We start from the raw sequence: 20,978 nt of genomic DNA on the forward strand, positions 1-20,978 counted from the left end.
CCGGATGATGTTCTTGTTGTTTAAGCGGACTATTTTGATAATGAAGCCTCATTTAAAAACACTCATAGGGTCATTAGGATGTTATTCACCTATTTTTGAATGAAGAATACCTTTGTATTCTTTCCCGTGTCTGCAGAGAGCATCACTAAGATTGTAAACATCATGTTTTAAATCATGTCTGTTTTACTGAAGAGACACAGGTGGAAATCAAAATGAACTTTATTCATCCCTTTGTGGGAAATCTGACCGTTATAGCAGCGAGGTTACGGCACAAGATGCTGAACGATGAAGAAAGGTAAAATAGTGCAAATGCTCATGTCAGGGTCACTGGGTCGACGCGTAGATACGGACATACAGACCATGAAATGTACAGATTTAAAAGACTATTTTATTTAGTTTTGGACTAATAATTGCTCGCCGCTGCTTCACACTGATCATACAAGTTAATCCGTTCCCATCCAACTCTTTTTATTAGAATGAACAAAACAGAAAGATTATGAGAACCACAATTATAAAAGTTTAACTTTTTTGACAGTTCTATTTTGTTTTTCAGCTTTTTTGATTGTTTCAGTTTGGTTTTAGTCAGTTTAACAAGAAAACCTGCAGTTTTGGGTAAATGGTTAGTTCAATTTTAGTTTTTGACATTTTAATGCACAGAAATTGACGGGAAAAAAAGTAAGATGAAAGATGGTGTCAACGATGCCACACATAACAAAGTCCTTTAAACTTTAAACTTTATTTATTTATATAGCACTTTTCATGCAGCTGGAGTGCAACACAAAGTGCTTTACATTGATACATAAAAAAAAAACAATCTCCCTTGAATCCTGAATCCTTTTTTTAGTATTTGAATATTAGAAAAATAAATCGCCAAACAAGAAAACAAGGAACAAAACAACGAAATAACGTTAATTTTACGCGCCATTCTGTTTAGCTTCAATTGATGGTTTTAGTTTTTATTTAGCCATAATTTTATCTAAAAAAATGTAAAACTTTTATTTTTACTCTAACGAAAGATTAAAAAATATATGCAGTTTTTAAACAAAGTACCCAGTCATAACTGGAGCTGTAGTTTTACCACTTTTATTTACCTTTTATTTTACATTTAAGCCTTTCAAGCCGCCTAAAACTTCATCGGAGACCCTAAAGAAGAGCTTATATTAGCTGTATGCTTTTACTTTGAAAGAACCTGTAAACAGATGTTTTAACCAGCGTGAGGTTTTTCAGGAGACCGTCAGAAAGTGTCGGTTATGGCTGGTGCTGATTTCTGCTTTGGCGTCTGACGCAGCTCCGTCCGGCGGTTTCCTCCTGTGTAACTGTGGAGCGGTGATGTTGTAACATGGCGAGCTCGCCGCAGCCCTCGCAGGGGCGCAGCTGCCTGCTCTCCTGTGCAGGAAGAGACCGTTGACCACATTTAACGGAAGACAAACTGCTTCTAAGCCAAGAGACACTGGTGAACCACCTCTGCTAGAAACGTAGGAGAGGAGATAAATGGTCCAAACTCTTTCCCACTGCCGACCCTGGTTGTCCTACTGTAGGTGCAGCTCCTGCCACAATAGGATACATGTTCTGGTCATGTACTTCTCTCAATGACTACTGGAGACAGATATTTGGTGTATTTTTAAAAATTTGTGGTCAAACTATAGCACTTAGCTATCACGCAGCCATCTTTGGTGTTCCACCTCTGGGCTGTAAAGTCTCAAACTTACAAACAAATGTTTTAGCATTTGCTTCCCTGCTTGCACACAGACTTATACTTTTTAACTGTAAATCAAATGTAGCCCCGTCATCCCTGCAGATGTTGAGGGATTTACCATCTTTTTCTTACAGTTAGAGAAACTGAGATAGATATGCGTAGATATGTAAAGCCCGCAAAAGCTTCACTTTGGCCTGGAGTCCATTTATAGAATTCGTGGAAAGTTTTCGCTTTCAATGAAGCATTGCATTGTTTTTGTATCTATGTACAGGACTGTCTCAGAAAATTAGAATATTGTGATAAAGTTCTTTATTTTCTGTAATGCAATTAAAAAAAAAATAAAAATGTCATACATTATGGATTCATTACAAATCAACTGAAATATTGCAAGCCTTTTATTATTTTAATATTGCTGATTATGGTTTAAGATTAAGATTCCCAGAATATTCTAATTTTTTGAGATAGGATATTTGAGTTTTCTTAAGCTGTAAGCCATGATCAGCAATATTAAAATAATAAAAGGCTTGCAATATTTCAGTTGATTTGTAATGAATCCAGAATGTATGACATTTTTGTTTTTGTAATTGCATTACAGAAAATCACAATATTCAAATTTTCTGAGACAGTCCTGTTTTTTTTTTTTTTTTTTTTGTTTATTAATTTCATTCCTGTCTAAGAGCCTTGGCGGTGGGGGGAAACTCTTTCTTTGTATGTCCGCGTTTGTAAACTTGATGTTTGTTAACGAAAAACTGCAAAATAAAGTAAAAAACAAAAAAAGAAACATAGGAGAAGTAAACGAGTGGTGTTCATGTTTGTCTTGTGTCGCAGGTTTCACGGGGAAAAACTGCAACCAGAACATTGACGACTGTCCGGGTCACGAGTGCCAGAATGGCGGCACCTGCGTCGACGGCGTCAACACCTACAACTGCCAGTGCAAGCCCGAGTTCACAGGTGTGTGCTGCTCCTTCTCAGCGTTCACGCTGGCGTGTTTTAACGTAGACTAAGACGACGCCCTCGTCCCCCTGCAGGCCAGCTCTGCACCGAGGACGTGGACGAGTGCCAGCTGATGCCCAACGCCTGCCAGAACGGCGGCACGTGCCACAACACGTACGGCAGCTACCAGTGCGTGTGCGTGAACGGCTGGACGGGCAACGACTGCAGCGAGAACATCGACGACTGCGCCAGCGCCGCCTGCCACCAGGGCTCCACCTGCCACGACCGCGTGGCGTCCTTCTACTGCGAGTGTCCTCACGGCCGGACAGGTTAGTCAGTTAGTTAGTTATTATTTATTTTGGTAAATCACAAACATAAAAATCAACAAACAAGATAACACAGGTTTTTCCCTGGTCAACATTGTGATTATTTTGACCAAAAAGGTCTGGGCTTAAAGCATAAAGCTTATCTTGCCCACCTTTTAACAGAATAGAATATACAAAAAGAACAAATGAAGTATCATAAGTCTACACAAAATAATAATAATAGTAATAATAATAATAATAATAACAATAATGACAATGATGATAATAATAATAGTAATAATAATAATAATAGCAATAATAATGATAATAATAATAATGATAGCTCTTAAAACAGGTGGGGGGAAGTAACAGTTGCACATTTACAAACTTTGATTTAATAAACTTCATTTTGTCCAGGGTTTAACAATGTAGTTTGTTCATTCTTTTCGTCGGACAAGAATATTTAGGTTTTTTTTTTTAACTTTATTTTTCAATTTTCAGTCATAATAGAAAAACAACAACAAAAACAGGTATACAATAATACAAGAAACAACAAGGGGGGGAGACACTACCGTCTTATATAATAATGCCATTTTGTCCATCTTGCTAAGTACATCTCTGTTTTAAGTCGTAGGCTGCAGGTAATTTGTTCCATTGATCGTATTTCTTCTACAATATCCAACCATTGTAATGGCTTTCTTATCCGCAAGAGATAGAATTTTTTAAATGTATATCTCCTCTTTATTTATTACGTCCTCTGGTGTCAGTCCTAAGTAAATAACTCGGGGATCTTTAGGAATCCCATATCCGAATATTTTGGTTTTTTAGGTGACTCTGATGAAGGCGAAGTAATCGTCGAAATATGTCAGGTATTTAAAAAACCTAAATATTCTTGTCCGACGAAAAGAATCAACAAATTAAAATATAGAATGACTTCTTCTCTTCACCCGAAAAAATACTTAAAAGTTTTGTCATTAATGCAAATCTACAGTCCTTAGAAACTGAATCTGCTATCCTAATAACTTAGTTGTAGTAGGAAGACATATATTCATTATCAGAAGGTATTAGTGAGAAGAAGAAGCAGAAGACGGGGTTGGGTGGAGGCAGGGAGCAGGTTGAGCGGTTGAGAGGTCTCGGCAACGATGTAAGAGACGTTGGACGGAGCTGACCTCAGCACATTAAAGGGAAAGAGGGTGAATAAGTTGGTGGAAGGATGCTGGCGATGCCCGGCAGGAGAGATGTGGGGGAAGACGACGTGCTTGAGATCTGATCAGACCAGCTTCTTTTACTCAGTAAACAGAAAGTAAAGAAGAGGCTGGTTTGTTTGTGTAGATTTAGAGACATCGGTGCACATCGTAGTTTGTTTTATTTAGGATCCCCATTAGCATTAGCCACAGCATTAGCTATTCTTCCTGGGGTCCGCCATACACACAACACACAAATTAACACTTAATACATACACACATACTTTATACATGACAAAACAAAACAATAATAGACACAACTCCCTTAATCACAATCTATACAGAGGAGAACTAAATCACCGTCATTCTCAGACATACATACATAGAAATGAAATCAAATAAAACACCTTCATAACCAATACCTGCCTGAAATGACCTTGTCTAGAATTATTTGACCACTTTTCACCTTTATTATGATAGGGTTTACACTACCTATAATTCTATTCAACCTTCACTTTGTTCCTTCTAAATGACAAATCATCATTCATTAAATTTTAAAAGATATTGTTTCAACTGAAACTTAAACCAATCTTTGCAACCTGCATGAGAAATATAAACTGGTATAGAGTTCCAGCCAACCATGGCTCTGTAAAAAAAAGTTCTCTGAATCATACCTGTTCTCACCCTCGGTAGTATGAACCTCCTTTCTTATGTGATTCTTGTACTGTAACCATGGTGAGCAAAATGATAATAGAATCCGTCATACAGTTGTTTCGGAGAGCGTGTCACCAGTATATTTCTCAGAAAATTGAACATAGTATACGTAGACCTTTGTCTTATAGATAACCAACATAGTTTTTTATGCATGCTGGACACATTAGACGTATAACGACACAATAGAGCACAACATGCAGCTTTATTTTGTGCCACTTGTAATTTCTTTACATTTTTAACTAAAGTATTTGACCAAACTACAAAACAATAATCCAGTTGCGACAAAAACAAAGTATTCAAAAGTATTAGTCCTGTAAAGTCCTGTAAATGTTCTGTTTGATGACGTCCATCACCCTGCACCAGGTCTGCTCTGCCAGCTGGACGACGCCTGCATCAGCAACCCCTGCCAGAAAGGCTCCAACTGTGACACCAACCCCGTCAGCGGGACTCACTTCTGCACCTGCCCGTCCGGATACTTCGGCCTCTCCTGTGACAAGGACGTTGACGAGTGCTCTCTGGGTAAAGTCCACACTTCCTTACTCATCCGGTTATGGACACATTTCAACAAGCCAACCAAAAAACGAAATAATACCAGTGGAGTGTTTCTGCTATGATGACCCAACAAGGCTTTTGATTTTATTTTATTTTATTTGGATGCCCATTAGCTTATGTAGTTTACATCAACTACTCTTCCTGGGGTCCGATCAGTAAAACAATAAAAATAATATGATAAAAATAAAAATACAGTTCAGAAATACACTAACAAACATCACAAAAAGATTTACATAGACAACGTACAGTCTATAAAAGTACCAGCCATTAGCAAATCAGCAAATTTAGCAAATCATTTAGCAAGCAAATAGCAGCAAAGCATAGTCTTAACATCCAATCAGATATAGTGACATGTGATTTTGTGGGGGATCATCACACATATACAGTGTCAAAAAACACACTCAGATACAGCAAGACACACGGTAAATAAATAATTTATGGTTACACTACCTTTTGTGAGCTATGTTTTTCACTTTCACTTGTTTTTTGAAACTGACCTTGCTCTGGCTTTTGCTCGGCTTCTGCTCCAACCCTGCAGGCTCCAACCCCTGTGAACACGCGGGGAAGTGCATCAACACCAAGGGTTCCTTCCAGTGCAAGTGCCAGCGGGGCTACGTGGGGCCGCGCTGCGAGCTGGACATCAACGAGTGCATGTCCAACCCGTGCCAGAACGAAGCCACGTGCCTGGACCAGATCGGAGAGTTCCAGTGCATCTGCATGCCGGGTGAGACGACGGCGCCGCTCAGGCGTCTCTTCGTAGCTGCGTCAAACCTCCATGAGAGGGGAAAAGTTTGAGATGATGTGTTTCCACTGCTTTTATAACATTTCAATCGATCTATGTTACACAGACTTATCAAAAATAGGCTAATTAACTTAATATTTGTCATTTAAATGTAAATGAAAGAGTTAAAAATGAGATTTATAAAAATACATTTATAATTTGTATTTATTTATTTATTTTTTTCCCTTTTTTATTCATCTATTTTTTAATTTATACTGTAGCTTTAATACTTGATTATTACTAAAAATAATTTTCAGTTATTTATTTATTTATCTATCATTATTATTATTTTCGTTGAATTGTGTAATGTTCTGTCCTTAAATCAAGAAAAACATCCTAGGAGGTCGACTGTATATCTTTTTCTCATTCCATCGAGATGCACGTCCGTCTAACCCGGGGGTCAGCAACCCGCGGCTCTAGAGCCGCATGCGGCTCTTTTGCGCCATCCTAGCGCCATCCGCCATCCATTTTTCAAAAATGTTTGACCTTTTTTTCATTTTTTCTTCTTTTTTTCCTTTTTTTCTCTTCTTTTCTTCTTTTTTTTTTTCCTTTTTTTTCTCTTTTTTCTTCCTTTTTCCTTTCCTTTTTAATCTCAACATTTTTACTTTTTTCTCAAAATTTTGACTTTTTTCTCGACATTTCGACTTTTTTCCCGAGATTGTACTTCAACATTAATCTCAACTTTTTTCTCGAAATTTTGACTTTTTCTTGACATTTTGACTTTTTTCTCAACATTTCGACTTTTTTCACGAAATTTTGATTATTTCCTCGACATTTCGACTTTTTTCTCGACATTTCGACTATTTTCTCGAAGTGCATAATGAAAAAAAAAAATCTTCCCCCAGTTCTAGCTAATATAGAAACATGCAGCATGTGTTTTCTTCATTCTAAGGCTGATACAAGACTTTTCATTTTTTGCGGCTCCAGACATATTTGTTTTTTGTGTTTTTGGTCCAATATGGCTCTTTCAACATTTTGGGTTGCCGACCCCTGGTCTAACCGGTCCATCTCTCCATCCCTCTCTCCCTCGGTGTCTCCGTCTAACTGCTCCATCCCTCCATCCCTCCATCCCTCGGTGTCTCCGTCTACCGGTCCATCCCTCTCTCCCTCGGTGTCTAACGGCTCCATCCCTCTCTCCTCTAATTGGCCAGGCTACGAGGGGAAGCTGTGCGAGGTCAATACGGACGAGTGCGCCAACGGCCCCTGCTCCAACAACGGCAAGTGTATCGACAAGATCAACGCCTTCCACTGCCAGTGCCCCACAGGTGAGGCTACCGCGGCGCGGGGGTCGATCTCTCCCCGTCTCCCTCTCTCTGTTCTCCCCTCCAACACAAACACACACAAACACCTCTCCGGACGGCGGTAATCCCAGCCCTGAGGCGGGCTTACGCAGGCCCGAGCATCCCGGCATGAGAGCTGGAGAAACGCAGATCTATAGGGAGAGAACAAACTTTCTGAGTTTCTGAGCAGAAACTCGTGGATGTAAGAGAGACGGAGTGTGGCTGGGAATGAAGAGAGAGCTGACGACGGGAGGCAGAGGTGCTCTTGCACTTCCGGGGGTGTCCTGCGGGGGAGCCGGGGAGCGTCTGTCACGGCCTCTAGGGCCAGGACGCCGTCTGAGACCCGCTGGACGTGAGACGTTTGGGCTTTGTTTAGGAGTGGAGGAATGCCACTAGGATATTGGACAGAGTAGGAATAAAAGACAATGAGAGAAAAGAAGGGGAGGTGTTTTGTGCTGCATTCTTTCGTTGGGATTTGGAGAAGGAAAATAGCGATGTCGGGTGGATCAAAGGGCGGCCGGGTGGAGGGAAGCTGGATTCCTACTGCTGAGAGAAAAAGGAAAAACAGGAAGGAGAAAAGTAGAAAAGACGCCCCAACAAGAACGCTTTAGACTTGATGAAGACGAGTGAACGCGAGTGCTTAGCCCCTAAGAAAACTCTGAGAGCGACACCGAGAGGGGGTTACGCAAGGAAGCAGGAGGGGGGGGGGGCAATGTGTGTTTGTGTTGTGAGACATACAGACCGTTATGCCGGAGCAGGAAAGGGGGGGGGGGTTGTTTCAACCGCTCTGCTTGAGATGCAAATGTGTCCCTGTTGCGAGGCCCGATGCGCAGTCCCCTCTTTTCATTTCTGTACATGGAATAACCATGGAAACCCCGCTGGGCGCCAGCACAATGTCTCATTCCAGCAGTCTGGGGACGAACCCCCTCCCTGGCTGTGGCGGTGTGTGTGTGTGTGTGTGTGTGTGTGTGTGTGTGTGTGTGTGTGTGTGTGTGTGTGTGCGGGGGGGGGGGGGACCAGTGTTATTGGTGCACTTCCATTCAAGAAAGAAAACTCCACGATGGCCACACCTCTACGGTCCCTCCAGGGATCAATAACATGTTGCTGAACTGAATTGAAACAACTTAAAACTGAAAAATGATCATTTACTGAAACAATAAATGAAAATCATTTTTCTCAAATTATGGTTCAACAATAAAAAACAACCAGTGAAGCTGATGTGGACAGATTAGTTTGTATCAATGGTTATCAGTGGTTACCAGGGATTTTTGATGGTCATCTTTGCATTTTCTTATTTTTACAAAGGTTGTTTACAGTTCAGTCGTCGGTTTACATTTTGGGAAGAAAGATGCAGCTACAATGAAATATAAAGAATCCATTCATCCACACATCCCTCCTTCCGTCCATCCATCCATCCATCCACCTCTCCATTGGTGTTTTTCATAAAGTCCCTACAGGACTGACTCAGAAAATTAGAATATTGTGATAAAGTTCTTTATTTTCTGTAATGCAATTAAAAAAACTAAAATGTGATACATTCTGGATTCATTACAAATCAACTGAAATATTGCAAGCCTTTTATTATTTTAATATTGCTGATTATGGCTTACAGTTTAAGATTAAGATTCACAGAATATTCACATTTTTTGAGATAGGATATTTGAGTTTTCTTAAGCTGTAAGCCATGATCAGCAATATTAAAATAATAAAAGGCAGTTGATTTGTAATGAATCCAGAATGTATGACATTTCTTAGTTAGTGTTTGAATGTCTCCACATTCCTTTGCATATCTGCTTGAAGCCAGTACAGAAAACCATGTCCACAGGGAGACGTCTCACAAATGCTTCCTCACCATCTCACCTGTGTTTCTGTCACATCGTGGAGGAAGCAGAACTTCTCCTCATCAGAACATCCTACCAGTCCTTGGACCGGGACAGAGGCCAGACCAGAATATCAGTGATGAGAATAGCAGCAGGAAGAAAGGACGCAGCCTGCTGCTGGATTCTGAATGCCCCAGCGTTTGAATGGTGCAGCGCTAAAGGTCAAGCCCGGTCCTTTTGGAGGCAGGCCTGAAATAGAGGGGGGGGCCGGGGACGGGGTAGAAGCAAGGCAGGAGAATACGCATTGTGATGGAGAGGTTCTGGGGGACAAAGGAGGCAACAGGCTCAGTTTGGCGCTGCATTGAGCAGACAGACCCCCCTTTGTGTTCCACCCTTTGGTCGGGAGGCCTCACAACTTTCATTCTTCCCTCGCTTCTCTCTCTACCTCCCTCCCTCCCTCGGTTTAACCGGCTCCCATACGCCGGCCGTCTCCCACTGGAGGAGAGCAGCGTTGAAAAGAAATGAAAGGGAGAGTGGAGAGTTCGTCGTGTTGGGCGGTTGTTAATTAATATGCAGATTTAGTTGTTTGTTGAGCGCGCTTGTAGCATGGGTTCGGGATTAGGACTGGAACCGGTCCGAGAGTCTGTGCAGCCACACACACACACACACACACACACACACACACACACAGTAACAGCCCGCTGTTGTCTCTCCAGGCTTCACCGGGAACCTCTGCCAGATAGACATTGACGAGTGCGCCAGCACGCCGTGCCAAAATGGCGCCAAATGCACAGACGGGCCCAACAAGTACACCTGCGAGTGCACCGAAGGTAAAGAAGCTGTTTACCCCAGACTAAAAGTACCGTATTTTCCACACTATAAGGCGCACATAAAAGCCTTTAGTTTTCTCAAAAACCGGCAGTGCGCCTTATAATGCAGTGCGCCTTATATATGATCATTACGGTCATTTCTGTTACTGTAGTCAGGGGGATTGTAGCTACTGCAGTTGGTGTCGCCGAAGTAATGGCGCTAAAAACGTCAGGAATCGTCACCAACGTTCAAGACAACAGCAGCGACGCTGACTCGCTTAATGGCGACTTTGACGAGACGGAGCAAAGCTGGTTTTTATTTTGTTAATAAAGTTTGACATACAGTACTTTTCTTCTTGTTTTTTTTTTTTTTGCATTTGCTGTAGGATTTTGTAGCATTTCCTGTAGCGCAGCTCCATCAGGTAGATACGTAACTCAACCCCAGCCGCTATAGTAAAGTATTTTACCATATATTTAGTGCGCCTTATAATGTGGTGCGCCTTATATATGATCATTACGGTAATTTCTGTTACTGTAGTCAGGGGGATTATGGGTAATGTAGTTGGTGTCGCCGAAGTAACGGCGCTAAAAACGTCAGGAATCGTCACAGACGTTCAAGACAACAGCAGCGACGCTGACTCGCATAATGGCAACTGCTGGTTTTTATTTTGTTAATAAAGTTTGACATACAGTACTTTTCTTCTTGTTTTTTTTTTTTTGCATTTGCTGTAGGATTTTGTAGCATTTCCTGTAGCGCAGCTCCATCACGTAGATATGTAACTCAACCCCAGCCACTATAGTACAGTATTTTACCATATATTTAGTGCACCTTATAGTGCGGAAAATACGGTATCTGTATCCGTGATGAGGGAATGGCTTGAGCTGACGGTCCCCGCCCCCCCAGGTTACACGGGACGGCACTGCGAGACGGACATCGACGAGTGCCAGCCCGACCCGTGCCACTACGGCACCTGCGTGGACGGCCTGGCCTCCTTCAGCTGCCACTGCAGGCCCGGCTTCACGGGCCGGCTGTGCGAGACCAACATCAACGAGTGCCTGAGCCAGCCGTGCAGGAACGGGGGCACCTGCCAGGACCGGGACAACGCCTACATCTGCAGCTGCCCCAAGGGGACCACAGGTGAGCGCCGCGCGCCGGGGATGCGAGCGCAGCTTCGTGGGGCTTTTTACCAGATATGTGACTAACAGCAAACACTCCCCCCCCCAGGGATCAACTGTGAAGTCAACATCGACGACTGCAAGAGCAACCCCTGCGACTCGGGAACGTGCATCGACAAGATCAACGGCTACGAGTGCGCCTGCGAGCCCGGCTACTCAGGTAAAACACTGAGATATCATTAGAAGTGCGTAGGGCTGGGTATCGATTCAAATGTCAAGAATCGATTTGATTCCGATTCTTAATATTCAGAATCGATTATCAGGATTCGATTCGATCCGAATCGATATTGATTTGGCTGAGTGTTATTTAAAATGTTTTTTGAGCTGTTGCCTGAATTATATGACTGTAAAATAACTAGTGAAATAATAATTTCACAATAATTATTGTTAAATAACTAAGAAATAAATAACTCAAACAGGCCTTTCAATATCCATTTAAAGTGCAAAAAAGAAAGAAATTGCAACAGTTTATGCAGTAAACAAATAATTTTAGCTTATCTAATTTATTCTGTCACCAAGCACACATATTGCCATGAAGCACCTGCCATTTTTCAGAAGTGTCATGACAAACTGTGTGTCCGACTACTGGGATTAAAGTTCACCTGACGAAAATGATGAAAATAAAAAAATAAATCGATCTTTAGACATAAGAATCGATTTTTAGGAATTAATATGAGAATCGATTTAGAATCGGAAAATCGATTTTTTCAACACAGGCCCAGTGCGTGGGAGTCAACCCGTACAGATCTCAGCTGCTTCCAGACGAGAACAAGGAGGAAGTTGAGGGACTTTTTTCAAGAGAGGAAGAAGTAACAGAAAAAGAAGCTGCGCTTTCAAGCATTAATCTTCAGAAAAGGATCATCTTGACGTCTTAAGCCCGACTAATGACGCCTCAAAGGCTGATTATATTTACGTTTCACATCAGATCAAAACAAAGGAAACGGAGGAGAACAAACCTTTTTCTGTTCAAGTTTGGGCAAACACATATTCTAGCAGTGTGTGGGAATGATACGAGCTTAAAGGGCGGGATTAGGGCGTCTACGGTGGCGACAGGGGGGCACGGCCCTGATGGGGGGGGGACAGATGGCAGGCGAGTGGAAACTCCTCTGAGGCTCAGCCAGTGTTGCTTTCCAGCTCCACCCAACCACACACACACACACACACACACACACACACACACACACACACACACACACACACACACACACACACACACACACACACACACACACACACACACACACACAGTGTCACCGGATATTTGAGCAGGAGAAAAGATTCCCCGAAAGATTTCTGAAAGTTGAGCTTTTAAAAGCTCCTTCCTTTTAAACCTTTATGTTGCTCGCCGGCTGAATGGCGTCGGTGCTTCAAGCGGCCGACATCGACACGCCGGCCGCAGCGCCCCGTTAGGTACAGAGTTGTGTGTGTGAGCCGCTCTGGTGTGTTATAAACACATCTCCATGAAGCATCACCGGCCAGCGGAGGCTGGACACGGGTCCCTGACCTCGGAGATCCATCAAACCGCAGTTTACACATTAACGAAGTCGCTTCGTGACGTGAACACACACGCTTCACACTCTGCATCTGTTCCAGGTACGATGTGCAACATCAACATCGACGAGTGCGCCATCAACCCGTGCCACAACGGCGGCACCTGCATCGACGGCGTGGACGGCTTCACCTGCGTGTGTCCGGACGGCTACCACGACCCCACCTGCTTCTCCCAGGTCAACGAGTGCCTCAGCAACCCCTGCATCCACGGACACTGCCAGGACAAGGTCAACGGGTGAGGCGCGAACCCGCCGTGGTCTCTGACTACGTTTACATGCAGTCAAAATTCGGGTTATTGCTAATATTCCGGTTACTGAAACATTCGGAATATTCCGTTTCCATGCGTGAGCAAACAGGGTTATCCCTGTATACATGGTAATTAATCATTTGGGATATCTGGATCAAACCAGTGACGCGCAGAGAATGTGATGACGCAATTACCATCATTTCAGCTTCTTCTTCCTGTATCCAAATTCAAAACAAATGCTGCTTTGCGCAATTTTTCGCTCACCCTCTTGTAAATCTCGCTATCCCCGTACTTTCTACCGTCTACTAATGCCAAAATGTTCATATCCTTCATTACATTTATGCAGTGATTAGTCTCCTCCTCAATCCAAAAGTGTGGTGTGGTCTTGCGTTTCTCCGTTTTTAGAAGAACTTCCTGGACTCAAAAGACCAGGGGCCGGATTCACCAATATGTTCTTAAGAACGATCTTAAGAAATGTCTTAAGATCTAAAATTAAGAAGTTCATAAGAAAGTTCTTAAGTGAAATTTCTCAATATTTTCTTAAGAACCGTCTTAAGAACTGTCATTTCTTACGAATTTCTTATTTTTCCAACTTCTTAAAATATGTCATTGCATTGCACGCGCCAACTTTTTTGGAGAATATGACTTCTTCTCTTTTTTCTTCTTAAGACTGAACTTAAGAAAAAAGTGACACTTAAGAAAAAAAAATTTCTTAAGAATGTTTTGTGAATCCGGCCCCAGGATTCCTTGTGAACAGAACATGCGCAGAAAACAAATTCATGTTCCGTTTGATCGGGATATTCCGTTTGGCGTTTACATGACCGAATATTCAGGTTTTAAAAGGAGTAACCCAGGGGTCATAGTCGGGTTTTTAAAAACCCGAATATGAGCAAATTCGGGTTATTCAAAGGGGTTATTGGTTTTTACATGGCCGTGCAAATTCGGGTTATTGCCAATATTCGGGTTTTAAAAGGGTTATTGATGCATGTAAACGCAGTCTCTGATGCTGACGGCGTCTCCTTCTCCCCGTTCAGCTACAACTGCCTGTGCGACTCCGGCTGGAGCGGCAAGAACTGCGACATCAACAACAACGAGTGTGAATCCAACCCGTGCATGAACGGAGGCACCTGCAAGGACATGACCAGCGGCTACGTGTGCAGCTGCCGCGCCGGCTTCACCGGTCCGTACCCGTGTGTTTGGGGGGGGGTTGGGGGGGCTACGCCCGCCATGCTTACTGACCTGTGTTTCTCTCCGGCCGCAGGACCAAACTGCCAGACCAACATCAACGAATGTGCCTCCAACCCCTGCCTGAACCAGGGCACCTGCATGGACGACGTGGCGGGCTACAAGTGCAACTGCGTCCTGCCGTACACGGGTAGGAAAACAGCGGGAGATGATTCCAGGCGACGCCTTGTTTGTCGAGCTGGCGTTCTGGTATTTCCTCGCAGGGCCGGCGTTTTCCACCGGCCGAGGAGGAAAAATGGTGAAATAACTGTCGAGTAAAGTTCAGCTGCAAGACTTCCTGCGAGTTGAGAGTAGTGTTGTTTCTGGCAGCCTGTTTCAATTTGAGTTTTAGTCTTTGGGTCAAGCTATCATTTTAGTTTTTACCTCATTTTGGTCGCATTCATTCTCCTTTTAGTCGTGTCAAATTTCAGTCGACTAAAAGTCAGAATTGTCCAGGACCATTTTAGTCTCGTTTTAGTCAAAGATTGTATTTAGTCAAACCCACTTTACAATTCAAACAAGGTTTATCTTATTATTATATTATTGTTACCTTATAGACTCAAGAATACATTCATTCCAGATACAGAAGACTCTAATTTGAGTTTACAACACATTTATTTTTCCGCATTTCTCCCCGTCTTTTTCTTTTTCGACGACACATTGGGTTTTCTTTTCCACGTCTCTGTAGGAAAGTGTATCCAAAGATGGTTCTTCTTCTTCTCCAGCCCCAGAGCAGATCCCTGCGTGTCCGGCCATCGGTCCCTTTCTCTATTTAACTTTGTTTTTAATTGACATTAACCTAGAGCTCTGCGTTTTTATTCTGTAATCTACATTTTAGTCTCGTTTTTATTACATTATGTATTTAATTATCGTTATCGTCACATGACCAGCATTTTCCGTTGCGTCTCATCTCGTTTTCCTCAGGTGATAAAGGTTCGTTGACGGTGATATTTAGTCACAATTCTTCGTTGTCGAAGGCAACTTTAGCTGAAAGACACCAAACCTCTGGCTCCCCTCTCGCCGCGGTGACACGTCGGCACACCCAAGCTCCCTGGGAAGCGCCTTCATGCCAGCTGCTTTATTGATAATGCTGGAAAGACAAAGGGCACGTTTTCTTGTGTGTGTCTTGTGTTTTTTGGAATCCGCAGCTCTTTAAATAATAAAAAGGTTCTCGCTGGTGTCGGGGTGGGAACGGGGGGCCTGACACATTTCCTACTCGCCTGCTTCCTGTCTCACAGAACAGCAAATGGCTTCACAATAGCCGGAAGCCGGCGCCGGCTTCCTGCAGGACAAGTGTGTTGTGGAGGCAGATGGAGACGTGTCTCCGCCGAACCTGGTTAAAGTCTTCTGATAACCCGGATTGAAAGATGATCTGTGTTCACGGGGGTCAGGTCGCCTCCAAGTTCACCACTCCTGCGTGATAACGATTCCAGCAAATGTTGATAGCATGAGGTTTTTTTTTTTTTTTAAATATATTTTTATTTCACAATAATTTTCACAATTCACATTTTCACATTCACAATTTCTATTCTACCCACATTCCTACCCTCTCCATAATTGCCCTAGGGAAAAAAAAAATTAAAAAAATCATACATTAAGGGAGAACAAACTTAAATAAATGTATTTATATATATATATATAAATAAAAAATAAATAAATAAAAAAAATAATGGCAGCAACAGCGATATCAAGCTATATATATATATCCATACATACATACAAACATACATACATATAAGGCACAAGTTCGAAAATAGAGATACTCATTGGTCCCTTTTGGAAAAATTCTCCAGTTTTGAAAATAATGGAAACCAAAATTCTTGAAAGATATGACCACGGTTGTATTTTTCCAAAGTTAATTTTTCCAATGGTAAAAAAACTGAAATTTGATCCAAAAAAAACTTGAACGTTGGAGGGGAATCATCCTTCCAAAGTAAAAGTATGCATTTCTTAGCGAAGTATGTGATCATAATTAATATCCTGCTTTTTTTCCGGTCTAACTGAGCATGAGTTTTTTTTAATTTTGGGTGTATTTGTGTGTTTCAGGAGATAACTGTGAAACTCTGATGGCGCCCTGCGGCTCCGAGCCCTGCAAGCACGGAGGAGTGTGTCAGGAGTTGGAGGACTATCTGAGCTTCTCCTGCGTCTGTCCTGAAGGATGGCAAGGTAGTGTTCCCCGCCAGAGAGTCAGCTGACGCCGCGCTCAGAAACGCTCAATGGTCGGACGTACGGCCGTCACTTTGAGAGAAGGCGGGAACGTTACTGAGTAACGTGATCATAGGTCCAGATATCTGCAGCTGCTCGTATCTGCACCGCTTATCAGCGAAGCAGGAAGGTCCTGGCTGGAGTGTTTATTGGAGTAACGGGTCGAGTTTGTACCACCAGATTTGTACGGCTGAGCCGTACAATCAGAGGGAAATACAATTATTTTAATGTGGAAACTGAACAGATCCAAACTTTTTAATCAAGTGAAGGCTGATGTTTTATATTTATCCATTTATTGATCCATCCATCCATCCATCCATTTATTGATCCATCCATCATCCATCCATCCATCCATCCATTTATTGATCTATCCATCCATCCATCCATTTATTGATCTATCTATCCAACATCCATCCATTTATTGATCCATCCATTCATCCATCCATCCATCCATCTATCCATCCATCATCCATCCATTTATTGATCCATCCATCATCCATCCATCCATTTATTGACCCATCCATCCAGCCATCCATTTATTGATCCATCCATCCATCATCCATCCATCCATTTATTGATCCATCCATCAAACCATCCATCCATCTATCCATCCATCCATTTATTGATCCATCCATCCATCTATCCATCCATCCATTTATTGATCCATCCATCCATCATCCATCCATCCATTTATTGATCCATCCTTCCATCCATCTATCCATCCATCCATTTATTGATCCATCCATCCATTTATTAATCCATCCATCTATCCATCCATCCATCATCCATCAAGTTTCCATCCATCCATCCAAGCGTTTCTACCTGTAGATGTATGTCTGATGAAGTCTGTCTCCTCTCCTCTCCTAAAGGCCAGACGTGTGAGGTGGACATCCAAGAGTGCGTGATGAGTCCCTGCCGCAACGGCGCCACCTGCCAGAACACGCTGGGCAGCTACCGCTGCAGCTGCAAGCCGGGCTTCGCCGGACGCAACTGTGAGACCGACATCGACGACTGCAAGCCCAGTAAGTTCCCCGGCCGTGTCGGCCTCTCCTCCCGTCGGGTACGAGGGCGGATCCAGAGAGTCCGGGTGTGAGTGATGTGCTGCTCTCCCGCAGACCCCTGCAGCAACGGAGGCCTCTGCCGGGACGAGGTGGACGGCTTCCTGTGCAGCTGCCTGCTGGGCTTCCGGGGCTCCAAGTGCGAGGAGGACATCAACGAGTGTGAGAGCAACCCCTGCAAGAACGGAGCCAACTGCACCGACTGCGTCAACAGCTACACCTGCACCTGCCCCCCCGGCTTCAGCGGCATCCACTGTGAGAACAACACGCCCGACTGCACCGAGAGGTACGGGGGCCCCGGGGGGCGCGGCAGAGACGCGTGGGGGGGTAGTCATGCTTTAAAACATTAAATCATCAGAAAATCGATTTTCTGAATCCCTGCTTCGTTGTCATGATCATGTGATGCAGCCAAATGGGAAGAGGGGCTACTCTTAACGGGGCTACTATATCTCCATTCTAGTCAATGTAAAAAACAACACCCATCCATCCATCCATCCATCTTCTATATATCATCCATCCATCCTTCCATCCTTCCATCCATCATCTATATTTCATCCAGCGATCCACCCATCCATCCATCCATCCAGGGCCGCCGCAAGGGGTGTGCGAACCGTGCGACCGCACGTGGCCTCGCGCTATGGGCGTTTTTTTTTTGTTTGGTTTTTTTTTCAATTTTTTTTTTCTTTTTTCCCTTATAAATATCAACAGTCACGTTCCATTACAGACCTAAATGTGTACTAGTCTGTGCATATCAATAAATATATGTGCAATGATGTGCGTGTCTGTTGTTTAATACAACTGCGTCAGACCAAGCGCAGACACAAGCTGCTCTGATCCAGACGGGTGGAGTTGGAACAAACTGTCACACAATGTCGAGAGAACGAGACAGACTCAGGAAATTTCCATCAGGGGATGAAAAAAGAAAAAAACTAAAGAAAATGGAAGAGTTTAATGCCTCTCTGAAAGGCTCGTTTGATAAATTTGTTACAAAAATCACTGATCCGACCGGGTCTCAAGCAGCTGCGGGGCCCCGCGTTGAGGCAAGCCAAATGATGATGAGGCAGGGGAAGGTATCCAGTATTTTGCTAATTGGAGAGTTAAAATTGCGCATATAAACACCTGATCCGCCCCGAAAAACCCAAAAATTTGGGTCCCCCCCAGCCATTTCGCACAGAGCCTCGCAAATCTCCCAGACGGCTCTGCATCCATCCATCATCTATATATCATCCATCCATCCATCCACCGGGGGGAATGTGTTTCTGTTCAGTCTGAGTTTGCTTGTCCGCTGCTCTGAACACGGGCCCGTGTTGTAACCGCCGGCTCTTCCCATCTCGCAGCTCCTGTTTCAACGGCGGCAGCTGCGTGGACGGCATCAACACCTTCACCTGCCTGTGCCCGCCGGGCTTCACCGGCAGCTACTGTCAGCACGACATCAACGAGTGCGACTCCAAGCCCTGCCTGAACGGCGGCACCTGCCAGGACAGCTACGGCACCTACAAGTGCACCTGCCCGCACGGCTACACAGGGCTCAACTGCCAGGTTAGTGGCCGCCTGACCTGCTCATCACGACGTCTGTTATCGTAACCTGATGTTTAAACCCGCCGCGTCACGCCTTTTCTGGCTTGCAGAACCTGGTGCGCTGGTGCGACTCGTCGCCCTGCAAGAACGCCGGCACGTGCTGGCAGCGCGGCACCAGCTACAGCTGCGAGTGCCAAACCGGCTGGACGGGCCTCTACTGTGACGTCCCCAGCGTTTCCTGTGAGGTGGCGGCCAAGCAGAGAGGTGAGATGGAGACGACCCCCGTCCCCCCCCCCCGGTCTGATTCACGGGTCGGGTAGTGCAGTGGTCCTCAACCTTTTTTCAGTGATGTACCCCCTGTGAAATATTTTTTCAGCCAAGTACCCCCTAACCAGCGCAAAGCACTTTTGGTTGTAAAAAAAAAGACCTAAAACAGAGCACTGTGCCATCAGTAACTGATTTATTAAACATAAAAATATTGCTGCTATGCTTCAACCATGACTCCATCGTTGGTCCAAGTGATTGACAGGTGAAGCCAGGTGGCATTTGACAGGTTAGGTGGAACCATCCTGGTGTGGGGGATACTCTGTGGTTTTAGGATAATAAGTTGAATAGCCTACTCCTGAAGATAAAATTCATTTTATGAATTTAGACTTATATTTTCCTCGATTATTTATGAAATATTTATTTTTAAAGGATTTTTGCATGGATGCTACTTTTTAAATATATGTATATTTTAAAATCTCACGTACCCCCTGGCGTGCCTTCACGTACCCCCAGGGGTACGCGTACCCCCATTTGAGAACCACTGGGGTAGTGTCATATTTAGTTAACACCCCCCTCTTTGGTCCTCAGGAGTGGACGTGTCCCAGCTGTGTCAGAACTCGGGCCAGTGCCTGGATGCGGGAAACGTGCACTACTGCCACTGCCAGGCCGGCTACACGGGCAGCTACTGCGAGGAGCAGGTGGACGAATGCACGCCCAACCCCTGCCAGAACGGCGCTGCCTGCACAGACTCCCTGGGGGGATACAGCTGCAAGGTAGTCACATGATAGCAGAACGCCACCCTCCACATCTACATTTGGATACTCTAGGAACTACGAGTAAACCTGCACTCTGAGAATGGAGAACTCTGTTAGGACCATAAGGCACTATCAGGTCTGGCAAATATCGCGGAGCTAAGCCGTTTTGAGCTTTAACATAAGATAAGATAAGACTGCACACTATTCCTTCTAGGGCTGTTCGATTAATCGATTTTAAATCGTAATCGCGATTATGTAATTAGAACGATGTTAAAACGTGAAAATCGTAAAATCGATTTTTCACTTTTTTTTTTTTTTTTTTTTTTTTTTACCTTGTCTGCACACATATTAATGATTGATACCATATTAATGATTGATGGAAATACCTCTCAATACCTGCGACAAGTGCCCCATCGGAGAGGCTCTTTAGTGTAGGAGGGGGCGTTGTAACATGCCACCGGCCGGGCATCCCTCAAGCCAGATGCCGTAGACCGGCTCGTGTTCCTTGCAAAAAACTTGCAAATGTGAATAGCAAATGTAATGACTGACATTACACACCTCTACCTCCTTCATGGGTTGCATTATTATTTAGCATGCAAAGACCCACGTTTTGCACTTTATTCATTCATTTTTGGTTTAATAAGAGCAAAGTTTGCACTTAAAGCCCAATGGGGCAAATGTTCAATAAAAAAACAGCATATTTGAAATCATTTTTTTGCCTTTTGTCAATTCACAAAATAATCGTAATCGAAAATCGGATTTTGAGAGAAAAAAATCGAGATTTTATTTTTGGGCAAAATCGAACAGCCCTAATTCCTTCATACTATATATATACTATATATATATACTATATATAGTAAAACACTATTTATTATACTGTACTTACTATGTATATAGTACATT

At 43.6% G+C, this 20,978-nt stretch overlaps 1 protein-coding gene across 1 annotated transcript in view; it reads left to right on the forward strand.

The window, feature by feature from the left end:
* Window positions 1-20,978, forward strand: part of LOC133451464 (neurogenic locus notch homolog protein 1-like) — a 54,984-nt gene that overhangs the window by 16,740 nt on the left and 17,266 nt on the right. The window contains exons 5-21 of the mRNA XM_061730519.1: window positions 2,525-2,647; window positions 2,725-2,958; window positions 5,196-5,351; window positions 5,923-6,108; window positions 7,317-7,430; window positions 9,982-10,095; window positions 10,979-11,212; window positions 11,300-11,410; window positions 12,844-13,036; window positions 14,083-14,228; window positions 14,310-14,423; window positions 16,319-16,438; window positions 17,347-17,499; window positions 17,593-17,821; window positions 18,873-19,074; window positions 19,164-19,317; window positions 19,909-20,093. Coding sequence (XP_061586503.1) covers window positions 2,525-2,647; window positions 2,725-2,958; window positions 5,196-5,351; window positions 5,923-6,108; window positions 7,317-7,430; window positions 9,982-10,095; window positions 10,979-11,212; window positions 11,300-11,410; window positions 12,844-13,036; window positions 14,083-14,228; window positions 14,310-14,423; window positions 16,319-16,438; window positions 17,347-17,499; window positions 17,593-17,821; window positions 18,873-19,074; window positions 19,164-19,317; window positions 19,909-20,093 — 2,768 coding nt within the window. The remainder of the gene's footprint in view (window positions 1-2,524; window positions 2,648-2,724; window positions 2,959-5,195; window positions 5,352-5,922; window positions 6,109-7,316; window positions 7,431-9,981; window positions 10,096-10,978; window positions 11,213-11,299; window positions 11,411-12,843; window positions 13,037-14,082; window positions 14,229-14,309; window positions 14,424-16,318; window positions 16,439-17,346; window positions 17,500-17,592; window positions 17,822-18,872; window positions 19,075-19,163; window positions 19,318-19,908; window positions 20,094-20,978) is intronic.

This window comes from Cololabis saira, chromosome 9 (assembly GCF_033807715.1).
Source record: "Cololabis saira isolate AMF1-May2022 chromosome 9, fColSai1.1, whole genome shotgun sequence".
Classification (NCBI taxonomy): domain Eukaryota; kingdom Metazoa; phylum Chordata; class Actinopteri; order Beloniformes; family Belonidae; genus Cololabis; species Cololabis saira.